The sequence below is a fragment of the Thecamonas trahens genome, assembly GCF_000142905.1.
Source record: "Thecamonas trahens ATCC 50062 unplaced genomic scaffold supercont1.30, whole genome shotgun sequence".
NCBI lineage: Eukaryota > Apusomonadida > Apusomonadidae > Thecamonas > Thecamonas trahens.
Genome location: NW_013657650.1, coordinates 388,378 through 406,747, shown reverse-complemented (window position 1 = coordinate 406,747; position 18,370 = coordinate 388,378). Strand labels below are relative to the sequence as shown.

The window sequence follows — 18,370 nt, the reverse complement described above, 5'->3', positions numbered from 1 at the left end:
CGGGCTAGAGTGCAGTGGTCTGCCTCCTCTTCCAATCCCAAGCCCTCGTCTCCATCGACGTCCATCTGAATCCAATCCGTCCCGCCCTCCTCTCCCTCGCCACCCAAGCCCCTCCACCCTCATCAACCACCCCACACACACCCTTCATCCTCACCATACCCACCCACATCCATCTGCAAGCCCAATCGCCATACCCACCATCACTTCGCCCGCCATGCCTCCACTCCACGACCCCCTCATCCCCCCTACCATACTCATTACGCCCCTTACCCCCAACCACCACCCTCACCCCCTACTTCATCACCACCACTTCCATTCCAGCCACAGCCCCCACCCCCATGCCCTGGCCATGCCCACCACCATCCCATCGCGCACTCGGCTTCCTCTTCCTCCTCATCCTCCTCCTCTCCCCGCTCCAGCTCACCCCCATCCTCTCCCCTGACCCCGACACCGCCATCCCTCAACCATCACAAGCCATACTGCCCATCCTCCAACCAATACCAATCGCAAGGCACTCAGCCCTGATCCCACCCCCTCAGCTGCCCTCGCCTCGCCGACCACCAGCCACCAGCCGCCGCCCGCTCGCCCGATCAGGCCGACCCTCATCACCACCTAGCTCCTTCCTACTACCAGCGACGCTACCCACAACCACACCCAAGGTCATCACTCACCTTGCACTATCACCAGTACAATTATCGCCGTCATCCATTCCCATCTTCCTCGGCTCACTTCCGCGTTGACATGTTTTGCCTAGGTGGTTGAGCACGTCCTCGACCGCTCGACCCCGCACACGCCCCCCACCACTCTCATTGCAAGCTATTTCCAATCTGATTTCACTACTGCACTACTACATACACACACTACATCTATGCGCAGTCTCCAATCCACAGCCGCAGTATTCCGGAATCCGAGTTCTGCCACCTGAGGCCCAACTTGTTGGCGTGGTGTCTCTTTGATGCTGCTCACCCCTCCTTCCCGGGCCGAGGGTCGACTGCCGCTGTCCAGCATTGCTGTGGCCATCTACCGCCCTACACGACCGCCTCTGGCGATGTTTAAGCGTGCTTTGCCTTCTTGGCGCTAGTTCCGCTCGGCCCCTCGTCATCGCACTCGTGCTTCCGCTTACCGCAACTTTTGATGGCGCTTAGTGCGTTCCACTTCTCGGCAGATGTGGTGACGAGCGCGCGGGAGCCCTCGGGCAGGCTGGTCTTGATGTCGCCGAGAAACTCCGAAGGTGGAGAGGATAATCGCTCGTTGTAGTTGACGAGCACGAGTATGTCCTTTGCCCGGGTCATAGCCACGTGCGCCAGCCGCCGCTCCTCCTCCACGTTGCTGTCCTCCTTGTCCGGGTTGTACGGCAGCCGGCCCTGAGGGGTTTGCAGCCCCGGACGATGGGCCACTCGAGGCCCTTGGCCGCGTGGATGGTCGAGAAGACCACACCACTGCCCTCCCGCACCTGAGCAAGATCTCCATGTAGTTCAGCGTACGCCAGGAACTTCCGAATCGCCGTGGCTCCGTCCATCTTTGTCGACTCGCCATCCTCGATATCAGGGCTTCTGTGGAGCCCAAACTCAGCGGCAAGCTTAAACAGTTGCTCGATGTGGTAGTCGTACGTATCTAACCCCTGGCGCTTCGCCGAGATGTCGGCCACAGACACGTCAGTTCCGTACGCGTTCATGAGATGCTCACGATAGCCGTACATATCCATCACATCATTGACAATGCTGCGGAAGAAGCTCGGAAAGCCTGATGCAACCACGTGCGCCTGGCGAACCTTGTCTGTCAGCGCCTTTGTGACATCGATGAACTTCTTTGCGGCCTCACGCGCTGGTGCTCGCATCGAGACCTTGCCTGCCAGGCTTCCGAGGATATACTCGTCCTGGCCGTCCGCCAGGTACTCGAGTGCAGTCAGCGCTGGCTGGCGGTACACTGCCGATGCGTTGACCACCACTTCGATCGACTTAGGGCCAATGCTGCGACGGGGACGTTGATTACCTTCATAAGTGCTGAGTTGTTGGCTGGGTCGACCAACAGCGAAATGTATGATAGCACCACCTTGTTCTCGGCGATGTCGACTAGCCGCTCGCCGCCAATCGTGTGCGTTGGGATGCCCATCTTCTCCAGCTTTCTCGGAGCCTTCTGCATCGTCTCGTTTTGGACCTTCGCCCGACACAAGATAGCAATGTCCGACGCGCCGTAGCTAGTGTTGTCGCACAAGCTCTTGATCTGCTTCGCCAGTCCATCGGCGCATAGCCCTGACACATACTGGACCGGCACTCCATCGTCTCGAATCGCGGACACGAGCGGCTTCCGCGACATGCCCTGCACTGGCTCAGGGTTCTTCGCGATGAGCGCCGATGCCACTGCGAGAATGAAGTTGTGCGACCGGTAGTTCTGGTGGAGGGCGACGTGCTTTTTTCGCCGATGTTCACCGAACTGAAACGCTGCGCAAAGTTACCCTCCGCTCCGCGGAACGAGTAGATGAGCTGGTCTGCGTCGCCGACGACCATGAGCGATCTGCAAGCAGCCGGGATCGGGCTTTTTGCCTCGTACTCTGCATCGTCTGCGTACGGCGCAGCAATCATGTTGATGAGCTTCCACTGTTCTAGCGACGTGTCCTGCGCCTCATCGACAACGACGTACCGGAAGCGCGACCGACACGCCCGCCGGATGAGCGGGTCCTGGCGAAGCATCTTCACCGCGTACGGCACCATGTCGCTGAACTCTACAAGACGAAGCGCCGTCAGGGAATCGTTGTACCGGCCCCATAGTTTCTGCACGTACTCATCGTCGTCATCATCGAGGCTGTCTCCACGCTTCTTGGCCTTCGCGATCTTCGTCGCAAAGTACGTGACAATTTTCATCGGGGCTTCAAACCGATCGTTTCCAACCCTCTGGTCATAATCCGACCGCAAGCTGTGTGGGAGCATGGCCCGGTTTGGCAGAAGATCCTCCGTTGCCGCCATCTCCTCAATCAGTGCCTTCACGATGTCCTGTCCCCGCTCTTTGTCGCACACGCTGACGGTCACCTCCCCTGTTTCGTCGGTAATCATCGCCGTGGCTGGGCGATGGGGGAAAGCCTCGCTCGTGTGATACTTCGAGTACTCGCGGAACGGTACTGCTGTGGGGTGATGGTTGATGAGCGCCCATGCAAAGCCGTGGACGGTCATGAACAACGGCTGGAGTCCGTTGTTGTCACGAAAGTGGCAAGCGATCCGGCTGCCCATCTCGCTAGCCACCGCGTTGGTAAACGCGAGCACCAGAATTGCCGTTGGATTGATGCCACAGGCCATCATCCACTGCACCCGCTCAGTCACCGTTCGCGTCTTGCCTGTCCCTGCCCCGGCAAGCACAAGTAGCGACGTGTTGGGGTCGGCAAAAACCGCCTGCTTCTGCTCCCCGTTGAGCTCGCACGTCGACTGGTAGTGGCCATACGACGCCATAGATTGCTTTCTGGCTGGTGCGTACTCTGCTCCTCTTACTCGTTGCTGTGCCTCGAGACAAGTATACCCGAGTATCCCCTGCTTTGTCCTTTGTTCTGTGACCGTTGCTGGTGTTGCCTGTGTGCCCCGGCGCGGACGATTTTTGTTCTCTGCTTTTGAACACAATAATTGCCGCCACAGAACAAATTGCACTTTTTGGCCCGCTGCCTACTTTTCGGCTGTGTTCTCTGCAATGGCCGCTTCCCGCCTTGTTCAGCCACCACTCTCCATCCCCCGCCGTTCTCACACATGTTACCCTGCACCGTGGTCGCGGCCGTCTCCTTACTCGCTGTCTTCCTTCTCGCCCTTCCCACACCCACCACACCCACGTGCACAACCAGCTACCTCCCCCCGTGCCATCCTCGCTTGCTACCTTGACCTCGCCCTTTGACGCCACCTCGGCCGTCCTCGACTCGATCACCTCGCCGCTGCCCGACCTGGCCGTCGTCGACCTTGACAACGACGATCTCTTCATTATTACCCGGACAGGCGCCGGTGGCTGGAATGTCCCAGTTTCCATCGACGCCTCCAACTTTGTCCCTCGGATGATCCTCGCCCAAGACGTCGATCATGATGCTTCTCCCGATCTTGTCGTTCCCTACGAAGGCTTTGATGAAATCGTCATCTATCGCAACATCGGATGGGATGCCTCCTTCCCCGGCCCTCACATCACCCTCGCTCTGGGCAGCGACGATGATCCGTGGGACGTGGCTGTGGGAGATGTTAATGATGACGGCGAGCTTGATGTCGTCGTCTCGCTGTACTACACCGACTTTATCGGCGTCTTTCTCGGCTCGGGCTCTGCTGCTTTTCTTCCCTCCGTCGAGGATCTCACTCTCGCCTTGCCACCCCACATTGCTGCTGAGGGCCCGCGACAGGTGCTAGTGGCCGATTTTGATGGTGATAGCATCGACGACATTCTCTACGCCACAGACTACCGCTATCAAATTGTCGTCCTTGTCGGGCGACCCGACCTTGTCGCTGCGCCCGCCACCGACGTTGCTGTCCTCGACGACAACGCCGCTGCCGTCAAGTACCTCGCCATCGGCGATCTGAACAAGGACGGCAACATTGACGTCGTTGCCTCGCTCGACGACGACGATGAGATCGGCATCTACTACAACTACGGCGACCTCGCTTTCTCCCACCGGACAGTAGTCGCCGCCGAACAGGACGAGCCGCGGAAGGTCATTCTCGCCGACATTTCCGGAGACTCGTGGCTCGACATTGTATACATTGCATTCCAGGACGACGTTGTTCGCTGGCTGCCGGCCGATGCCGGCGGTGTCTTCCGCCTCCCGCCGCAGCTCGTCGCCGAGCTCAGTGACCCTGTCGCCCTCGCCGTCGACGACTTTGACGGCGATGGCCGGGCCGAGTTCATCACCTCGGCCGCCGACGCCGTCGTTCGCAAGTATGCCTTTGACGACGACGCTCCGCCTTTCCTCTACGACACGACAACCGTCATGACCGCCACCACCCAGGGCGTCACTGGCATCGACCTCGCAGACATGAACGGCGACGGCCATGTTGACCTCGTCACCACCTCGCGCTGGGACACCACCGTCGCTCTCTGGTTTAACAATGGCAGAGGCGAGTTTTTTGACGCTGTCGGCTCCTCTCGCCCTACCTCTCTCCTCATCTCAACTTCGCTCACTCTCCCCAACGATGTCGTCCTCGCCGATTTCACAGGCGACGGCGTCCGCGACATTGTTGTTGCAGATGCATCTGCCACCGGTGCGGTCTTTTGGTGGCCTAACGACGGGGATGCCTACTTTCCCGACAAGCCGCTCGTCCTTGGCTCCTGCCCCTACGCCCACTCGATCGTCTCTGCTGACTTTAACGTCGACGGTCTGGCTGACATCGCCGTCGCCTGCATATTCAATGCCAGTCTCTCTGTCGAGCTCTTCCTCTCGGCCGCGCCCTCCTCCGTCTGGTCACAGCACTCTGTCTACAGTGCGCCCGGCCCGCTCGCTCCTCCAGCCGACCCTGAGTTCCCGCCCACCCTCCTCTATCTTGCTGCCGGTGACATCGACGCCGACTCCCTCCCGGATCTTGTCGTCTCTGACGCCTTCAACTCGGTCGTCGTGTCCCTACGCAACGCCGCCCCGGCCGCCGTTCTCGGTCCGCCGGTCGTTGTCGACACCATGGCGGTCGGTACGCCCACCGCTGTCGCTGTCTGCGACGTCGACTCGGACGGTGCGCTCGACATTGTCCTCGGCATCGCCAACGGCGCATCTTCGCGGCTCATGCTTTACACTCAGTCCTCGCCCGGTTCGGCCGCTTTCCTTGGCCCGCCCACCGATCTTGGCGGTGTGCTAGATCCGCCCGAAGCGATCGCCTGTGCCGATGTCACCGCCGACGGGCGGCCTGATGTTGTCGTTGCCGAGATCGGCCACACGTCCGAGTCGGCGGTCGCGCCCTCGCTTTCGCTCTACCGCAATGAGCAGCCCGGCTGGTCCGCCCAGATCCCGGTTGCTAACTACAACAGCAACCACCCCGCCGTTCGCCTTGTTGACGTCACCAACGATGGCCTCACCGATATCATCGTTGCTGTCACCAGCTACGCCGAGGTCCGCGGCGCCATCCAGCGCCGCCGGCTCGACACTGTCCCGGCCAGCGCTGCCCTCCCGACCTTTCTTGGAGGCATTACTCCGCGGCTAACCGACATCCACTACGCCCTCAGCACAGCCTCGCGCTGCGCTCCGCAGACCATCGTCCTTCCGCCTGCGTACAACATCTCTGGCTGCTCGCTCCTCAACCATCTTGTTGTCCCATCGGGCACCGAGTGGACAATCGCTGGTCCACCCGGCGCCGCGTCGGCTGACCGGCCGACCCTCAGCTGCGGCGCAGCAGGTGGCGTCATGTTCTCTGTTGCCGCTTCTGGCTCGCTCACCCTCGCAGACGTCAACATCGAGAAGGCGACCGTGGCCTCGCATCCCACGGCTGTCACCGGTCTCCGTGTCGCGGGCGAGGACGCCATCCTCGCCCTCGTCAACGTCACTGTCTCGCGTTTTCATCGGCCGCTGCCTCGCCGTTCCAGTTCCTAGCCGGTCACGGCGGCGCCATCTCGGTCCTGGATGGTGCCACACTCACTACCTCCCGCTGCGTCTTTGAGGGCAACACTGCTCTGGCCACGGGCGGTGCCATCGCCCTTCTCGGCGACGCGCCTCTTGTCCATCTCTCCGATACTACTCTCGCTGCCAACACCGCTCTCGGAAGCGGCGGCGGTGCCATTGCCATCCTCTCCGTCGGCGGCCGACTTGAGCTCGACAAAGGCTGTGTTGTTGAGGCCAACATCGCTGCTGCCGGATCGGGCGGCGCTTTGCTCATCACCCCGGCTGCGGCTGTGGTTACCGTTACCATTGCCGACACCGCCCTGGCCTCCAACTCGGCAACCCTGGCCGGCGGCGCCATCGCCGTCTACGCTGGCTCTGGCATCAACGTGCGCCTCGCCGCCGGTGCTACCATCTCGAGCAACTCTGCCCATGCTGGTGGTGCCATTGCAGCACTAGCGGCCTCGTACCGTCTCCCTTCTGCGCTGCGCTTTGCCTCGGCCACTCTACCGGTCGCTCCACCGTCGCCCGTGCCACTCACGCCGACCGTCTCTTTCTTCGCAGGCGCTATGCTCGCCGCCAACTCGGCAACCTACGGCGGCATGTTCTTTGTCTGTGGTGCGCGCATCAATGCCTCTGCCGCCGCTACTCCTCCCGCTGCCGCACCGGCTATCGCTACGGCTGGCGGCTACGTCTTTGCCTGCCTTGGTCCTGCCGCGGACCCCCGCCGCTATCGGCTTGGCTAGTCGATCCGGCCACAGGTGCCCCGCCAGCCACTGCTAGCGGCTACGGGCCAACTGTTGCCACTCCCCAACTGCTCTCGTTCTCGACAACCTCGAGAGTCACCCGATCTCGGGCGTTGTGTTTGGTACCGGCTCGGTGTCTCCGCGCGACGCGCTCGGACAGGCCGTCGTCGATTCCACGCTTGTCCTCGACCTCGCCGTCAGCGACACCTCGCTCACCATCACCGGTGCCGAGATCGGCATTCCGTTTGCCGGCGGCTCGGGCCGCGCCGCTTTGGTCTTTGTGGCTCTCGTCGCGCCGGCGTCTGCCTTGCCTGCCCCTGGGCGGCTGTCGCTGACTCTCCGCGGCGCGGCCGATGCGCCACTTGTGACCACCGCCGCCGACATTGTCGTCGGCCTCTGTCCGCGCGGTTTTGGCGCTGACACCCAGGCCTCGCTCTCGGCTACGCTCCTTGTTTGCTCACCGTGCGACGAGGGCAGTTACTCGGACGAGCTCTCTGACGCGCCGTGCCGCGCCATCCCGCCATGCCCGGCCTTCTCGGCCCGCCCCGGCGCCAACAACGCCACCCATCTTATTCGCTGCGAGTGCGAGCCGGGCCGCTGGACGCCCGAGCCAGTCGTGACCCAGCCGTGCCTCGCGTGCCCGACGGGTGCCGAATGCGACGGCGGCTATGCCCCGCCGCTTGCCCTGCCGGGCTGGAAGCAGATCAACCCAGCGCCAACCTTTGCACAGTGCCCAATCGGCTCGGCCTGCCTTGGCGGCCGCGCCACCTCCCCCTGCCGCAACGGCTACGAGCCGGATGGCTACCTCTGCCGGATTTGTGCCCAGGACGCCTTCCGCTTCTCCGATGGCTCGTGCCGCCCATGCCCGAACTCGTCAGCCTCGCTCTTTGCCGTCTTTGTTCTCGGCCTTATCCTCGTTGCCTTTGCTGGCGTCGGCGTCGTCATTTTTACCACCCGCCGGGTCGGCCCGCGACGGGTCGACCGAGCCCGGCGTGCTCCGCCGCAGGCCGAGCGGCACAAGCTTGTCCCGCACGCACTCTCTGTTTCGCTTGTCTACGTCCAGATCCTGGGTCTCCTCGCCGATGCGCCTTTCAACTGGCCCGAGACCCCGGTGCGCAAGGCGCTCCGCGCCGCCAACGTGGCCAACGTCGACCTTGCATTCTTCTCCACCGACTGCACCATCACTGACTTTTCCACCCGGTACATTGTCTCGCTCGCTGTCCCGCTCTTTTTCGCCGCCTCGATGGCCGCCTTTGTCCTCCTCGCCAAGCTCGCTGCCCGATCTGTCCCGCGCATCGCCCGGACCCGGCTCGCCTCCATCTCGGGCTGGACGCTTGCCGGTCGCGTGCTCTTCTCGTTTGGTCCGCTCCTCTACATCCCAGTCTGCAAGACCACGCTCGTCTTCTTTGACTGTACCCGGCTGCCCGACGGCAACTACTACCTTGACGCTAACCTCGACGAGCAGTGTTTCGTGGGCACCTGGCTGCGGCTAGCGCCGCTGGCGGCGGTGGCGCTGGTAGTCTACGTCGTGGCGCTCCCGGCCTTTTTGCCATTGTCCTCTGGCGCAATCGCTACGCCCTCGGTGAGGTTGAGGTTCAGCTCCGATACGGACCTATCTACATGTCGTACCGCACAAAGTATCACTGGTACGAGGTGGCCCAGCTGATGAAGCGACTGATGATTGTCTCGGCCGCTCTCTTCTTCTCGCGAGTCGAAGTCTGGCTCTTCGGCGCCCTTCTCGCAATCTTTCTCGCCTTTGGTGTCTTTCAGATCAAGCACCAGCCGTTCTACTTTCCCGTCCACAACACCCTCGAGGAGCGGCTCAGCCTCGCCATCATCATCCTCCTCACTTGCGGCATCCTCTTCTGGGCCGACAACTTTCCCACCTCGACCTCGTACGCTGCCGTCGCCGTCGTCGCGGCTACCGCCATAGGCCTGTCGCTCCTTGCGCTCCTTGCTGCCGCTCTCGAGGAGCTTGGCGCCGCCGTCAAGTTCCACCGCTCTGGCCGCCTTGTCGAGGACGCCGAGGCAGCCGACGCTGTCGAGCTCTGTATTCGCGACGAGGCCTTCCTTGCCCTCGTCTCTCGCCATGTCCTGGATCTGGAGCACCCGGAGATTGTCACGCCCATCCACCACATCCACGAGCGGTTCCTCGAGTCGAGCTCCGACTCTGGCTCGCCCGCAGCTCAAGCCCCAAGTGGCTCCCCGAGCTCGACCTCGAGCTCGAGCTCAAACTCGAGCGCGGGCGAGACTCCAGCCTCGAGCTCTCACTCTACCTCGCTTGCCAAGGATGGACTGACATCGATGCCTGTGCCGCCGTCGTTGCCGGCGGTCCCACGACAGGCGCTGCCGCCTGTCCCACGAACCACAAACTAGCGGTCGTCTGTGACACCGTTAATCGCCTCGCGGTGGGCCTCGGTAAAGTAGAAGCGCTCGAAAAAGGAAGCCGAGAATGAGCTGCTGTAGCCACCGTACGACCAGCACGCGTCGGTTTGGCCGATGCCGGTGAGGGCGCGGCGGAGGAGGACGTGAAAGGTGAGCGACGAATCGCAGTGGCCGATGAACATGTGGGCCGAGCTGGTGAGAATGCTCATGTCGACTGCGGCTCTCTCTGTGAGTGAGAGCGACTCCAAATCATCAACGAGCCCGGCCTTGGTGCGGAGCCAGCAGCCTGCGCCGCGGACAGCACCGGCAAGCTGGCGCATGGGCCCCGAGTCACGCTCAAGGCCGGTCGCGACAAACACCGTACATCCAGCCGGCCGGTCAAGGTCGACAGTGGTGGCCATAGCTTGGTAAATGAGCGGCACAATCCGCTTCTCCAGCCACACACTCCCGTCAATGGTAGTCGGCCAGTCCGACTCCATCCGGAGGTGGACCCCGATGACCCATTGGCCGGCAAGCTGTGCGTAGACGTTGTCGCGGGTGTGACCACGCCACATCGGAAACGCGATTGCGTTCAGAACACCCAAGGCCAGAGTCTCGGCAGCAACGCTGCTTGGCTGGTAGCAGCCCCAGCAGCCGCGGGTCCCGCTCGTTCCGTTGGATGGACCGAGGTTGGCTACCGCCGAGCTGCCGAGGGCCAGGTGGGGGGCAATGCCGCGGCCGACCTCATCGTCTCCCCACCATGTCTCTGTCGCTGCCCACTCTAGCCGTTCGCCAGGCACACCATCTTCACGACTTCCTGCTGCGAGATGGAGGAGACCGCTGCCTGTCGCGACGTCGACTGCCTGCTGGAGCTTGTCGAGCCGAACAAACTCGCTCACCGACATGACCTCTGCCACGGCTTTGCACTCTGGATCGTCCTCCCACCACGGACACATGGAGACTCGTTGCGGGACAGGCGGCAGCAGAACACTCTCCACGCCCATCGCCCTTGCGACGCCAATGGTCTGCACCAGGGCTAGCACGTAGTTATTCAGTCCGATGCCGATTTCAAACGATACCGCGCCCATCCCATTCCCACCGCCACTGCCACTACGAGTGCCGGCGCTACTGCCACCAGTGAGCCCATCTTGTGCTACATCCTCTCGATGGAGCGCGACGAGGCGATGGATGCGATCGACGCGCACGTCGTCGAGCTTACCAAGGGCGTCCTCCTCATCGCCATGTTGATCTCCCGATGACAAGCGCGGCGACGATTGCCGGTGAACGACGGCAGCCGCCACCATCACCACCAGCAGGACCACTCCGCTGGCTGCCGCCCACCACCATGCCGACCGTGGAGCCGAGAGCGACCACGGCGAGTGGTGCAACTTGGCCTCGGCCTCGACCGACGAGTCGCCGGCCTGAGCCTCCTCTGGCACTTGCGGCCACCGACCGGCCTCCTCGTCGCGGAGGACGTGGCTGTCATCGGGAAGAAACGGTGGGCGGTGGCGGAGGGCCATAGTAGGGGGTTAGAGGGGGGCGGAGTGGGGGGGGGGGAGTGGGGTGGTGACAAGGCCGAGGCTGGGGGGGGGGGGGGGGGGGAGAGGCAGGAGGCAGCAGCCGGGAGCAGCGGACGGGGGGACTGCCACGCAGGCACCGGCTCACCTCATCTCATCGCATCTCACCCGTTGGTTGTTTGTGATGTCCTTGTTCATGGCTCGTAGTTGGGTTACGATCATGACCGGGGCCCCTGCTGTCGCGACTTTTCGGCACGCATGCGGAGGATGCCGACCATCTGGACCCACGGATGATGGGCGAGGCTGGCAAGCTGCGGGAAGCGGGCAGCAACACGCTGGGTGAGCGCCTCGTACTGTGCCGGCTTCTCGGCCTTGAGCTGGTCTGCGAGGTGTGACGCCGCGAGGTACGCGATGTGCTCGTCCGGGTCGTCGAGAAGGTGGGTAAAGAACCCGAGTCCACCGATGGCCTTGAGCGTCTGGCTCTGCGACGACTTGGCGATGAGGAACATGAGGAGGACGGCCCGGTGCGCGGCGGCAGCCCGTGGGTCGGCAACCCTGAAGAGCGCCACAAGAAAGTCTGGATCGAGGAGCTTGACCAGGTCGCGCGGGACAAGCGAAGCGCCCGAGACAAACGCGTCCACCGCCGACGCCGACGCGCCCCATTCGGCCGAGCACGGCACCGCGAGCTGGTCGAGGAGGATACCGACGAGCGAACGGACAACGTGCTGCTGGACCGAGTGTGAGAGGACGAGGACACGCGCCTTGCTGTCGCCGCCGACGCCACCACCGCCACCCCCGCCCGGCGCGTCGCCCCCGCCTGGCGCGTCAAACGCAAGCGACGGGTGGAACGGGACCGGCGAGATGGCGACCGTGTCCGCAAAGTGGACGTACGCCGTATTGAGCCAGTCAAAGTACGCCAGCAGCGAGGCCGAGTGCTCGCCCGACGCGCTGCCGTCGCTGCTGCCCCCGCTCCCGCTCGCCTCACCGCGGCTCACTGCGGCGCGCTTGGTGGCGAGGACCCGCGAGACAACCGTGAGCGCGTGGCGGAGGAGCGTCGACGAGCCCGACCGCATCAACCGCAGCAGCAGCGGGAGGCCGAGCAGCGACTCACGCTCGGCGCCCGACGAGAGCATCGAGACCAGGAGGGCCACGGCGTTGGCCGAGTCGGCAACCAGCGGCGAGGCAAAGAGCGAGACGAGCATGGGCGACGCGGTTGCCGACGACAGCGGCGTCAGCCGCGACGAGACGATCAGATGCGTCGACGCCAGCTTCTCGATGTTGTACAGTAGCGCCACAATGAGCGTCTTATCCAGCGTCTTGGCGTACGACGAAAGATGCTTGGATGAGCCTGTCCCGGAGAGCTGCTCAAAGAAGACATGCCGGAGGAACCGCTCCGGGAACCGCGCCGCCACGTGCGCAAACATCGACTTGAACAGCAGGGGCGCCTCAAATGCCGCAAGCAGGTGCCAGATGGCGCTGAGCGCCTGCCCGGTGACTTTGAGCGTGCCGGCGGCAGCGACCGCATGCGCCGAGACGTCAAAAATGAGCCGAAAGTATATGCGTAGTGCCACGTGCGAGTCACACGACTCGTACAGAGCGAGAATCGGGCCGAGCGGCGTGGCCAGGTGCGGGGTGAAGAGTGCGGCAATGAGCCCAAGCCGCTGCGTGTCGAGATAGAGCCACGATGGCTCGGCCGTCGTCTCCACGTCGGTCGGCGCCGACGGGTAGAGTGCAAAGAGGAGCATTCGCGCGAGAACACCCGTCGTTGCCGGCGAGAGGTGCGGCATGTGGACGAGGAGGTGGACAACCACGCGTGGGTCGAGCGCTGCCACGCGCGCCGGAAGCACAGCGCCGGCGTCGGTGGCGAGGAGGAAGAGCGCGTTGAGGACTGCCGACCAAAGTTTGACCGACGTGTGGCCCGAGAGCAGCGCGAGGAGCGCCGCCGAGGCGAGGACCTCAAACACGGCGTCGTGCATGACCGCAATCCGCGCCGACGCGCCGGCGGCCCCGAGCAGGTCACCGAGGTCGAGCGCCGCCAGCGCCGTCGACTCGGCTGAGAACTGCAGGACCGCCGACTGGGCGTAGAGCTCCAGATGGGTCGCCAGGTTGAGGAGCAGGTTGAAGCCGTGGAGCGCAGCGTCGGCGTCAAGACTTCCGCGCGGCCCGGCGGTGGTGACCAGCTCAAAGACCACACCTTGGACCGCAAGAGCCGCCGCTGCGGGCTCCGACGCAGCGCAAAACATGTCGATAAAGATTTTGAGGAGGACCTTGGACGCGAGCTTGCGCGTGGCGAGGTCCTTGGGTGCCACCACGGCGTTGACTACGTCCTCGATCTCGGGCTCGGAAACCGCGAGCGGGACCTGCGCCGCGTAGTACTTGTAGTGGAACATCATGCCCGGGGCGTCGGCCTCGGCCGCGGCGTTGCGCGCCGCCCGCGACGCGGCACCTGGGTCGCGGCCGTCGGCCGCGGCGTCGAGAGCGTCGAGCATGCCGCGCGCCCGCGCCACACCGGCCACCGACGCGAGCAGCTGCTCGCGCCGGAGCGAGCCGACCGCGCGCCGCAGCTCGAGTACCGTTACACCCGACTCGCGGATCCGGGTCCGGAACAGCGGGCCAAACAGGTCCGAGTGGTGCAGCGCGTGCGGATCGATGTGGTCGAGCGGCGAGAGCGAGGTCCGCCGCGTCGAGCCGCCGGTTGAGCTCGACGACGCGCCCGAGCTTGACCGTGCCCGCGCTCGTGCTGATGTCGGCGACGAGAGCGGCGAGACAATCGCGCCGCGCCGCGGGCGGAGCTCGTTGGCCGCCGCGCTTGCTGCAGCCCGGCTCCGCGCAACCACCGAGCCGGCCGTCGCCGCCTCCGATCCCGACGGCGGCGGGCACGAGCAGGCTGTGAACGAGTCGGCGATGCGATTGGCGAGCGCGGCCACGGCCGAGTTGGCATGTGTCTCCGACAGCGTCACCACCAGCGGTGCCACCAGCAGCGCAATGCTCTGTGGAAGCCTGCATGCGCGACAGGGCAGAGCAGAAGAGCTCTGTTGACCGCCACCGAGAGTCATCAATGTTTCGCACGTGGTAATGTGCGCCAGTGTATGGGCCAAGACGGCCAAGACCTGCGCCACCCGCTCACTGTTGCCAGCGGCGTCGGTGAGCGCAGCGGTGACGGTGGCCGTCACGAGCGCAGTTGCATTCTCCACAGTGTCGGCACCACGGACAAGGTAGCCCTCCTTCCACGCACGAAGAGATGACGTGGTAGGGGGGGCGAGTGCAAGCACAGCCGCAACCAACTCGTCGTCCATAGAGGTTGGTGGTGGGGGCGGGGTGGGAGGGGGGGGGGGGGGGGCAGGCGAAAGCCAAGTGTCTGTTGTCGGGGACTTGCCGCTCACTCGGAAGGCACACGCGTCCTAGGAGGAGGAGGAGGGGAGGGGAGGGAGGAGGGAGGGAGGGATGCACACCGCATGGCTGTTGTGATGGACTCGGTTGGGGCTGCAGAACATGGTAGCCCATTGATCTTGTGTGTGAGCACAGGTATAGCTTGCGATCCAGCATGTAGGCCCGCTGGAGCTTGCGGTCCAGCATGTAGGTCCGCTGGAGCTTGTGATCCAGCACGTGGGTCCGCTGGAGCTTGCGATCCAGCATGTGGGTGCGCTAGAGGCTCTGATAGCGTCAGCAGGCACGGATGGAGCGAGTGGCCCAGGGCCGATGCAGGCGGGAGGGCTCAGGCTCCGACCTGGCTACATTCGACTCGCCGACATGACAACCCAGGGTGGTCGCCCAGCGCGGTACACTGCAAGGAGCAGAGAGGACACCTCGCGATATGTGCGGATATGGGCTGGGGCGGGGTGGCGGTGCTGGTAGCGGTGCTGGCGGTGGCGTACTCGGCGGCGAGGAGGGCTAACGCGTACGAGACAGAGCTCCTGGTGCTAGAGGCGGAGCTCGCTGGCTGTGCCGAGTGGTCTGCCGATGTAGCTGGCGATGTGGCGGCGCGATATGCTGAGCAAGTTCAGCAGCTGCGATCGATGCTGGAACGTGCACAGCTTGAGCCGGAAGACCTGCATCCGCATCGCGAGAGGGCGGCGCCTCGGCCGCGGGCCATACCACGGGTGACCAACCTCACGTTTGCCGAGTTCTTCCACGAGTATGCGTGCAGCCAGACGCCGGTCATTGTCACCGATGTGGCGCACAACATGCGTGCCGACGGCTCGGGCTTGTGGACAACCGACGAGATTGTGGCGGCGTGTCCGGAGCTCGACGTCCCGCTGCGCAAGTACGACAAGGCCAGCGGGCTGTGGGGCGGCCTGGCCGATACCTCGCTCCGCCGATCTCTGGCAAGCTTTGCTGCTGCGCGATCGCGTGCGGGCAACGAGTGGTTTGTCTTTGACGCCTCGCTCAAGGCGTGCAAGGCCTTTGTCGACGACTTTGCTGCTCTCCCGTACTTTGCCAACGACTACTACCGGCGGCTCCCGCCCGACGCGCCCAAGCCCGGCTGGCCGTCATTGTTCATGGGCCCGGCCGGGGCAACCACCGCGGTCCACATCGACGCCTACGGCACCGCGTTCTGGATGACCGTCCTTGACGGTGCCAAGGAGTGGCTCATCGCCCCGCCCGCCGCCCGTGAGCACCTCTACTACGACGCGCTGAAGCAGTCGTTTGCGCCGGGCCTTGATCTGTTTGACCTCGACCTCGCCGCCTTTCCGCTCGCAGGTCATGTTGAGCTTCTCACCGCGACGCTGGTGCCAGGTGAGTGGCTGTTTGTGCCGGCTGGCTCGCCGCACGCCGTCCGCAACCTCGCGCCGACCACGGCGCTTGCCGGCAACTTCATCGACGCCGCCAACCACGCGCACGCGCTCGACGTCATGGCTCGCGAGAAAGCCGGCTCGAGGGCGCGGGCGCGTCGCGCTGCCTTTGCCGCTGTCGACACCCGCATGATGGTGGCGCCGCCGGCTGGCCTCGCCTGGCGCGACTTTAATGCGCGCTGGCCGGCGTACGTTCACGAGCGCGGGCTCAAGCTCGCCGACATGACCTGCGATCGGCACTAACGTGCTGGCGGGTGGCGCGCTCAGGCCATTGCCTCGGCGTCAAGCCGCCGCGCCTCGTACTGCTCCGGGAACGACGAGGAGATGACCTCGGCGAGGACAGTGTTGACCGCCGGCTCGGCGTCGAGGACGGCGCGGCAGAGCGGACACTCGGGCTTGAACTTGAAGACTTCGGAGAGACAGATGTGACAGAACGAGTGACCGCAGGTGGTGGTGACCGGACGGTACATGAGCTCGAGGCAGAGGGCGCAGGTGATGGAGTCAAGGAGCATGGCGCCGCCCGACGGGCCGGCGAGTCCGCCGCGCCCGGTGGAGCGGGCCTCCTTGGCGGCCTCGAGTCGCGGATCGTGCCACGTCGTCTCGCCTTTGGCCTTGTTGACAAAGTACTTGCGCTTGCGGATGGTCGACGTGACCTTGGCCCGCCAGCCCTTGGGCATCTCGAGCTTGGTTGCCGTCACATGCGTGGCGAGGACCTCGTGAAGCTCACGCTTGTCATCCGACGAGGGCGCGGCGAGGAGGACACCGACGTCGGCGCCGGCGCCGGCGAGCATGAGCGCGGCCTTGCGCTCGGGCGACTTGACGTTGAACGCACGTACCGGGTCGATGACCTCAAGCGGCGTCTTAGTCTTGGAGTTGCGTGGGTTGAGGTTAGTTGTGCCGCCGATGAGGGTCGAAAGTGTGGCCTCGAACGCAGCCTGTGAGGCCTTGTCCGAGTTGACCGGATCGCACATCCGCTTCACCACAATGTGCAGCGCCGTGTCGCCCTCGCGCCGGTTGTGCGATGGCCGAGCTCCGTTGAGAAGCAGCAGCTGGACAAGATTGGCGTCGCCGTTGTAGGCGGCAGTGTGGAGCGCCGTCCGACCCGACGAGGTTGCGACGTTGACGTCCGCCCGCCCGTGCCCAAGCAGAACCTTGACGCTCTCAGCCTCGCCCGAGAGCGTCGCGGCGTGCAACGGGTACACGCCGTACACGTCGGGCATCGACTCGCCGGCACCGCCAGCTCCGCGCCCAGCATCAATGAGCATCCGCACAATGTCGGCGTGCCCGTGGCGCGCCGCCCAGAACAGCGGCGTCTGTCCGTCTTTGTCCACCACCAGCGCCCGCGCGCCAGCGGCGATGAGCATGTCGACGGCCGCCATGTGGCCCTTGGACGCCGCCAGGTGCAGCGGCGCAAAAGCAGACGCCCTGTTCGGCACATTGAGAAGCGCGCCCATGTCCAGCAGCGACGCCATGATGTCGACGCGGCCTTCGATCGCCGCCCAGTGCAGCGGCGTGTTGCCACGCACGTCCGGCCGCGACGCGTCGGCCCCGTGCAGCAGCAGCAGGTCGACGAGGTCGGTCGAGCCGGCACGGACCGCAATTGCCAGTGCAAACGTCCCATCAGGCGCTGCCACGTCCGGCGATCGGCCCTTGTCCAGCTTGTCCAGCACCTTGGCCTGGTTGCCGGCCTCGACCGCGCGCAGCAGCTTGGCCTCGGACTTGGAGACAGGCGTCAGCGACGGATTCAGCCTGCAGCGATACCAGGCAAGTAGGTCGTTCTCTTTTCCATCCTTGAACACAGCCTGCGGCTTGAGATTGCGGGCGTCCTCGGCACGAGGATCGCCGCCATATGCCAGAACGAGGGCAATGACCGGCTTGGATCGCGAGTAGCACGCGTGATGGAGCGGAGTCCGGAGCTTGGAATCGGCAGCATTGACAGATGCGCCAGCTTCAAGCAGCAGTCTGGCAGCCAGGTACTTGCCATGGAAGCAAGCATGCATCAGTGGTGTCGCATTTCTTAGTGGTGTCCTCTCGTCGATCTCGCCTGCTGTCATGAGCAGCGTTGCCAGCGCATTGGCGTCATTGCTTGCCGCCGCCGCATGGAGCGGAGGCAGCGGTGGTCCCCCTCCACCTCCACCACCGCCACCCACACCCCGTCCTCCTTCTCTACGAGCACGTTGTGCCTTCTTGCGCCTGCCCATGATTCAGCTGGGTGTGGTGTAGAAAGGCCCCACCGTCGGCCTGCTGTGCTTCCATGGTTTTGGTTACACTTGTCAGGCGTGTCGACGTTCGACGGAAATGGGGGCAGCCCTCGCAGCCATTGTGGGGCAGGAGGAAGGGGAGGGGGGGGGGGGGGGGGGGGCATCGGATTGCGATGAAGGTAGATGGGAGGGGAAAGGGGGGGGGGGTAGGTGGAAT

The 18,370-nt window shown here is 64.3% G+C and overlaps 6 protein-coding genes across 6 annotated transcripts; 2 read left to right on the top strand and 4 right to left on the bottom strand.

Annotated features, from left to right (window-relative positions):
- Nucleotides 1-1,052: 1,052 nt before the first annotated feature.
- AMSG_06768 (UvrD/REP helicase) lies at nucleotides 1,053-3,440 on the bottom strand (the record flags this gene model as incomplete). Its single annotated transcript, XM_013901361.1, has 4 exons — nucleotides 1,053-1,364; nucleotides 1,388-1,957; nucleotides 1,993-2,391; nucleotides 2,430-3,440. The coding sequence occupies 4 exons, from the start codon at nucleotides 3,438-3,440 to the stop codon at nucleotides 1,053-1,055; spliced, it is 2,292 nt and encodes a 763-aa protein (XP_013756815.1).
- A 288-nt stretch (nucleotides 3,441-3,728) lies between these two features.
- AMSG_06767 (uncharacterized protein) lies at nucleotides 3,729-9,577 on the top strand (the record flags this gene model as incomplete). The annotated part of the gene is made up of 6 exons (XM_013901360.1): nucleotides 3,729-3,770; nucleotides 3,821-6,481; nucleotides 6,520-7,224; nucleotides 7,373-8,860; nucleotides 8,917-9,434; nucleotides 9,568-9,577. 6 exons carry the CDS (start codon nucleotides 3,729-3,731, stop codon nucleotides 9,575-9,577), a joined length of 5,424 nt encoding a protein of 1,807 aa, XP_013756814.1.
- Nucleotides 8,785-11,162, bottom strand: AMSG_06766 (uncharacterized protein; the record flags this gene model as incomplete). Its single annotated transcript, XM_013901359.1, has 2 exons — nucleotides 8,785-10,632; nucleotides 10,996-11,162. The coding sequence occupies 2 exons, from the start codon at nucleotides 11,160-11,162 to the stop codon at nucleotides 9,651-9,653; spliced, it is 1,149 nt and encodes a 382-aa protein (XP_013756813.1). The 3' UTR covers nucleotides 8,785-9,650.
- Nucleotides 11,163-11,324: 162 nt separating this feature from the next.
- Nucleotides 11,325-14,455, bottom strand: AMSG_06765 (uncharacterized protein; the record flags this gene model as incomplete). Its single annotated transcript, XM_013901358.1, has 2 exons — nucleotides 11,325-14,149; nucleotides 14,270-14,455. The coding sequence occupies 2 exons, from the start codon at nucleotides 14,453-14,455 to the stop codon at nucleotides 11,378-11,380; spliced, it is 2,958 nt and encodes a 985-aa protein (XP_013756812.1). The 3' UTR covers nucleotides 11,325-11,377.
- Nucleotides 14,456-14,983: 528 nt separating this feature from the next.
- Nucleotides 14,984-16,178, top strand: AMSG_06764 (JmjC domain-containing protein; the record flags this gene model as incomplete). Its single annotated transcript, XM_013901357.1, has 2 exons — nucleotides 14,984-16,140; nucleotides 16,166-16,178. 2 exons carry the CDS (start codon nucleotides 14,984-14,986, stop codon nucleotides 16,176-16,178), a joined length of 1,170 nt encoding a protein of 389 aa, XP_013756811.1.
- AMSG_06763 (uncharacterized protein) lies at nucleotides 16,050-18,153 on the bottom strand (the record flags this gene model as incomplete). Its single annotated transcript, XM_013901356.1, has 1 exon — nucleotides 16,050-18,153. The coding sequence occupies one exon, from the start codon at nucleotides 18,151-18,153 to the stop codon at nucleotides 16,216-16,218; it is 1,938 nt and encodes a 645-aa protein (XP_013756810.1). The 3' UTR covers nucleotides 16,050-16,215.
- Between the last annotated feature and the right edge of the window lie 217 nt (nucleotides 18,154-18,370).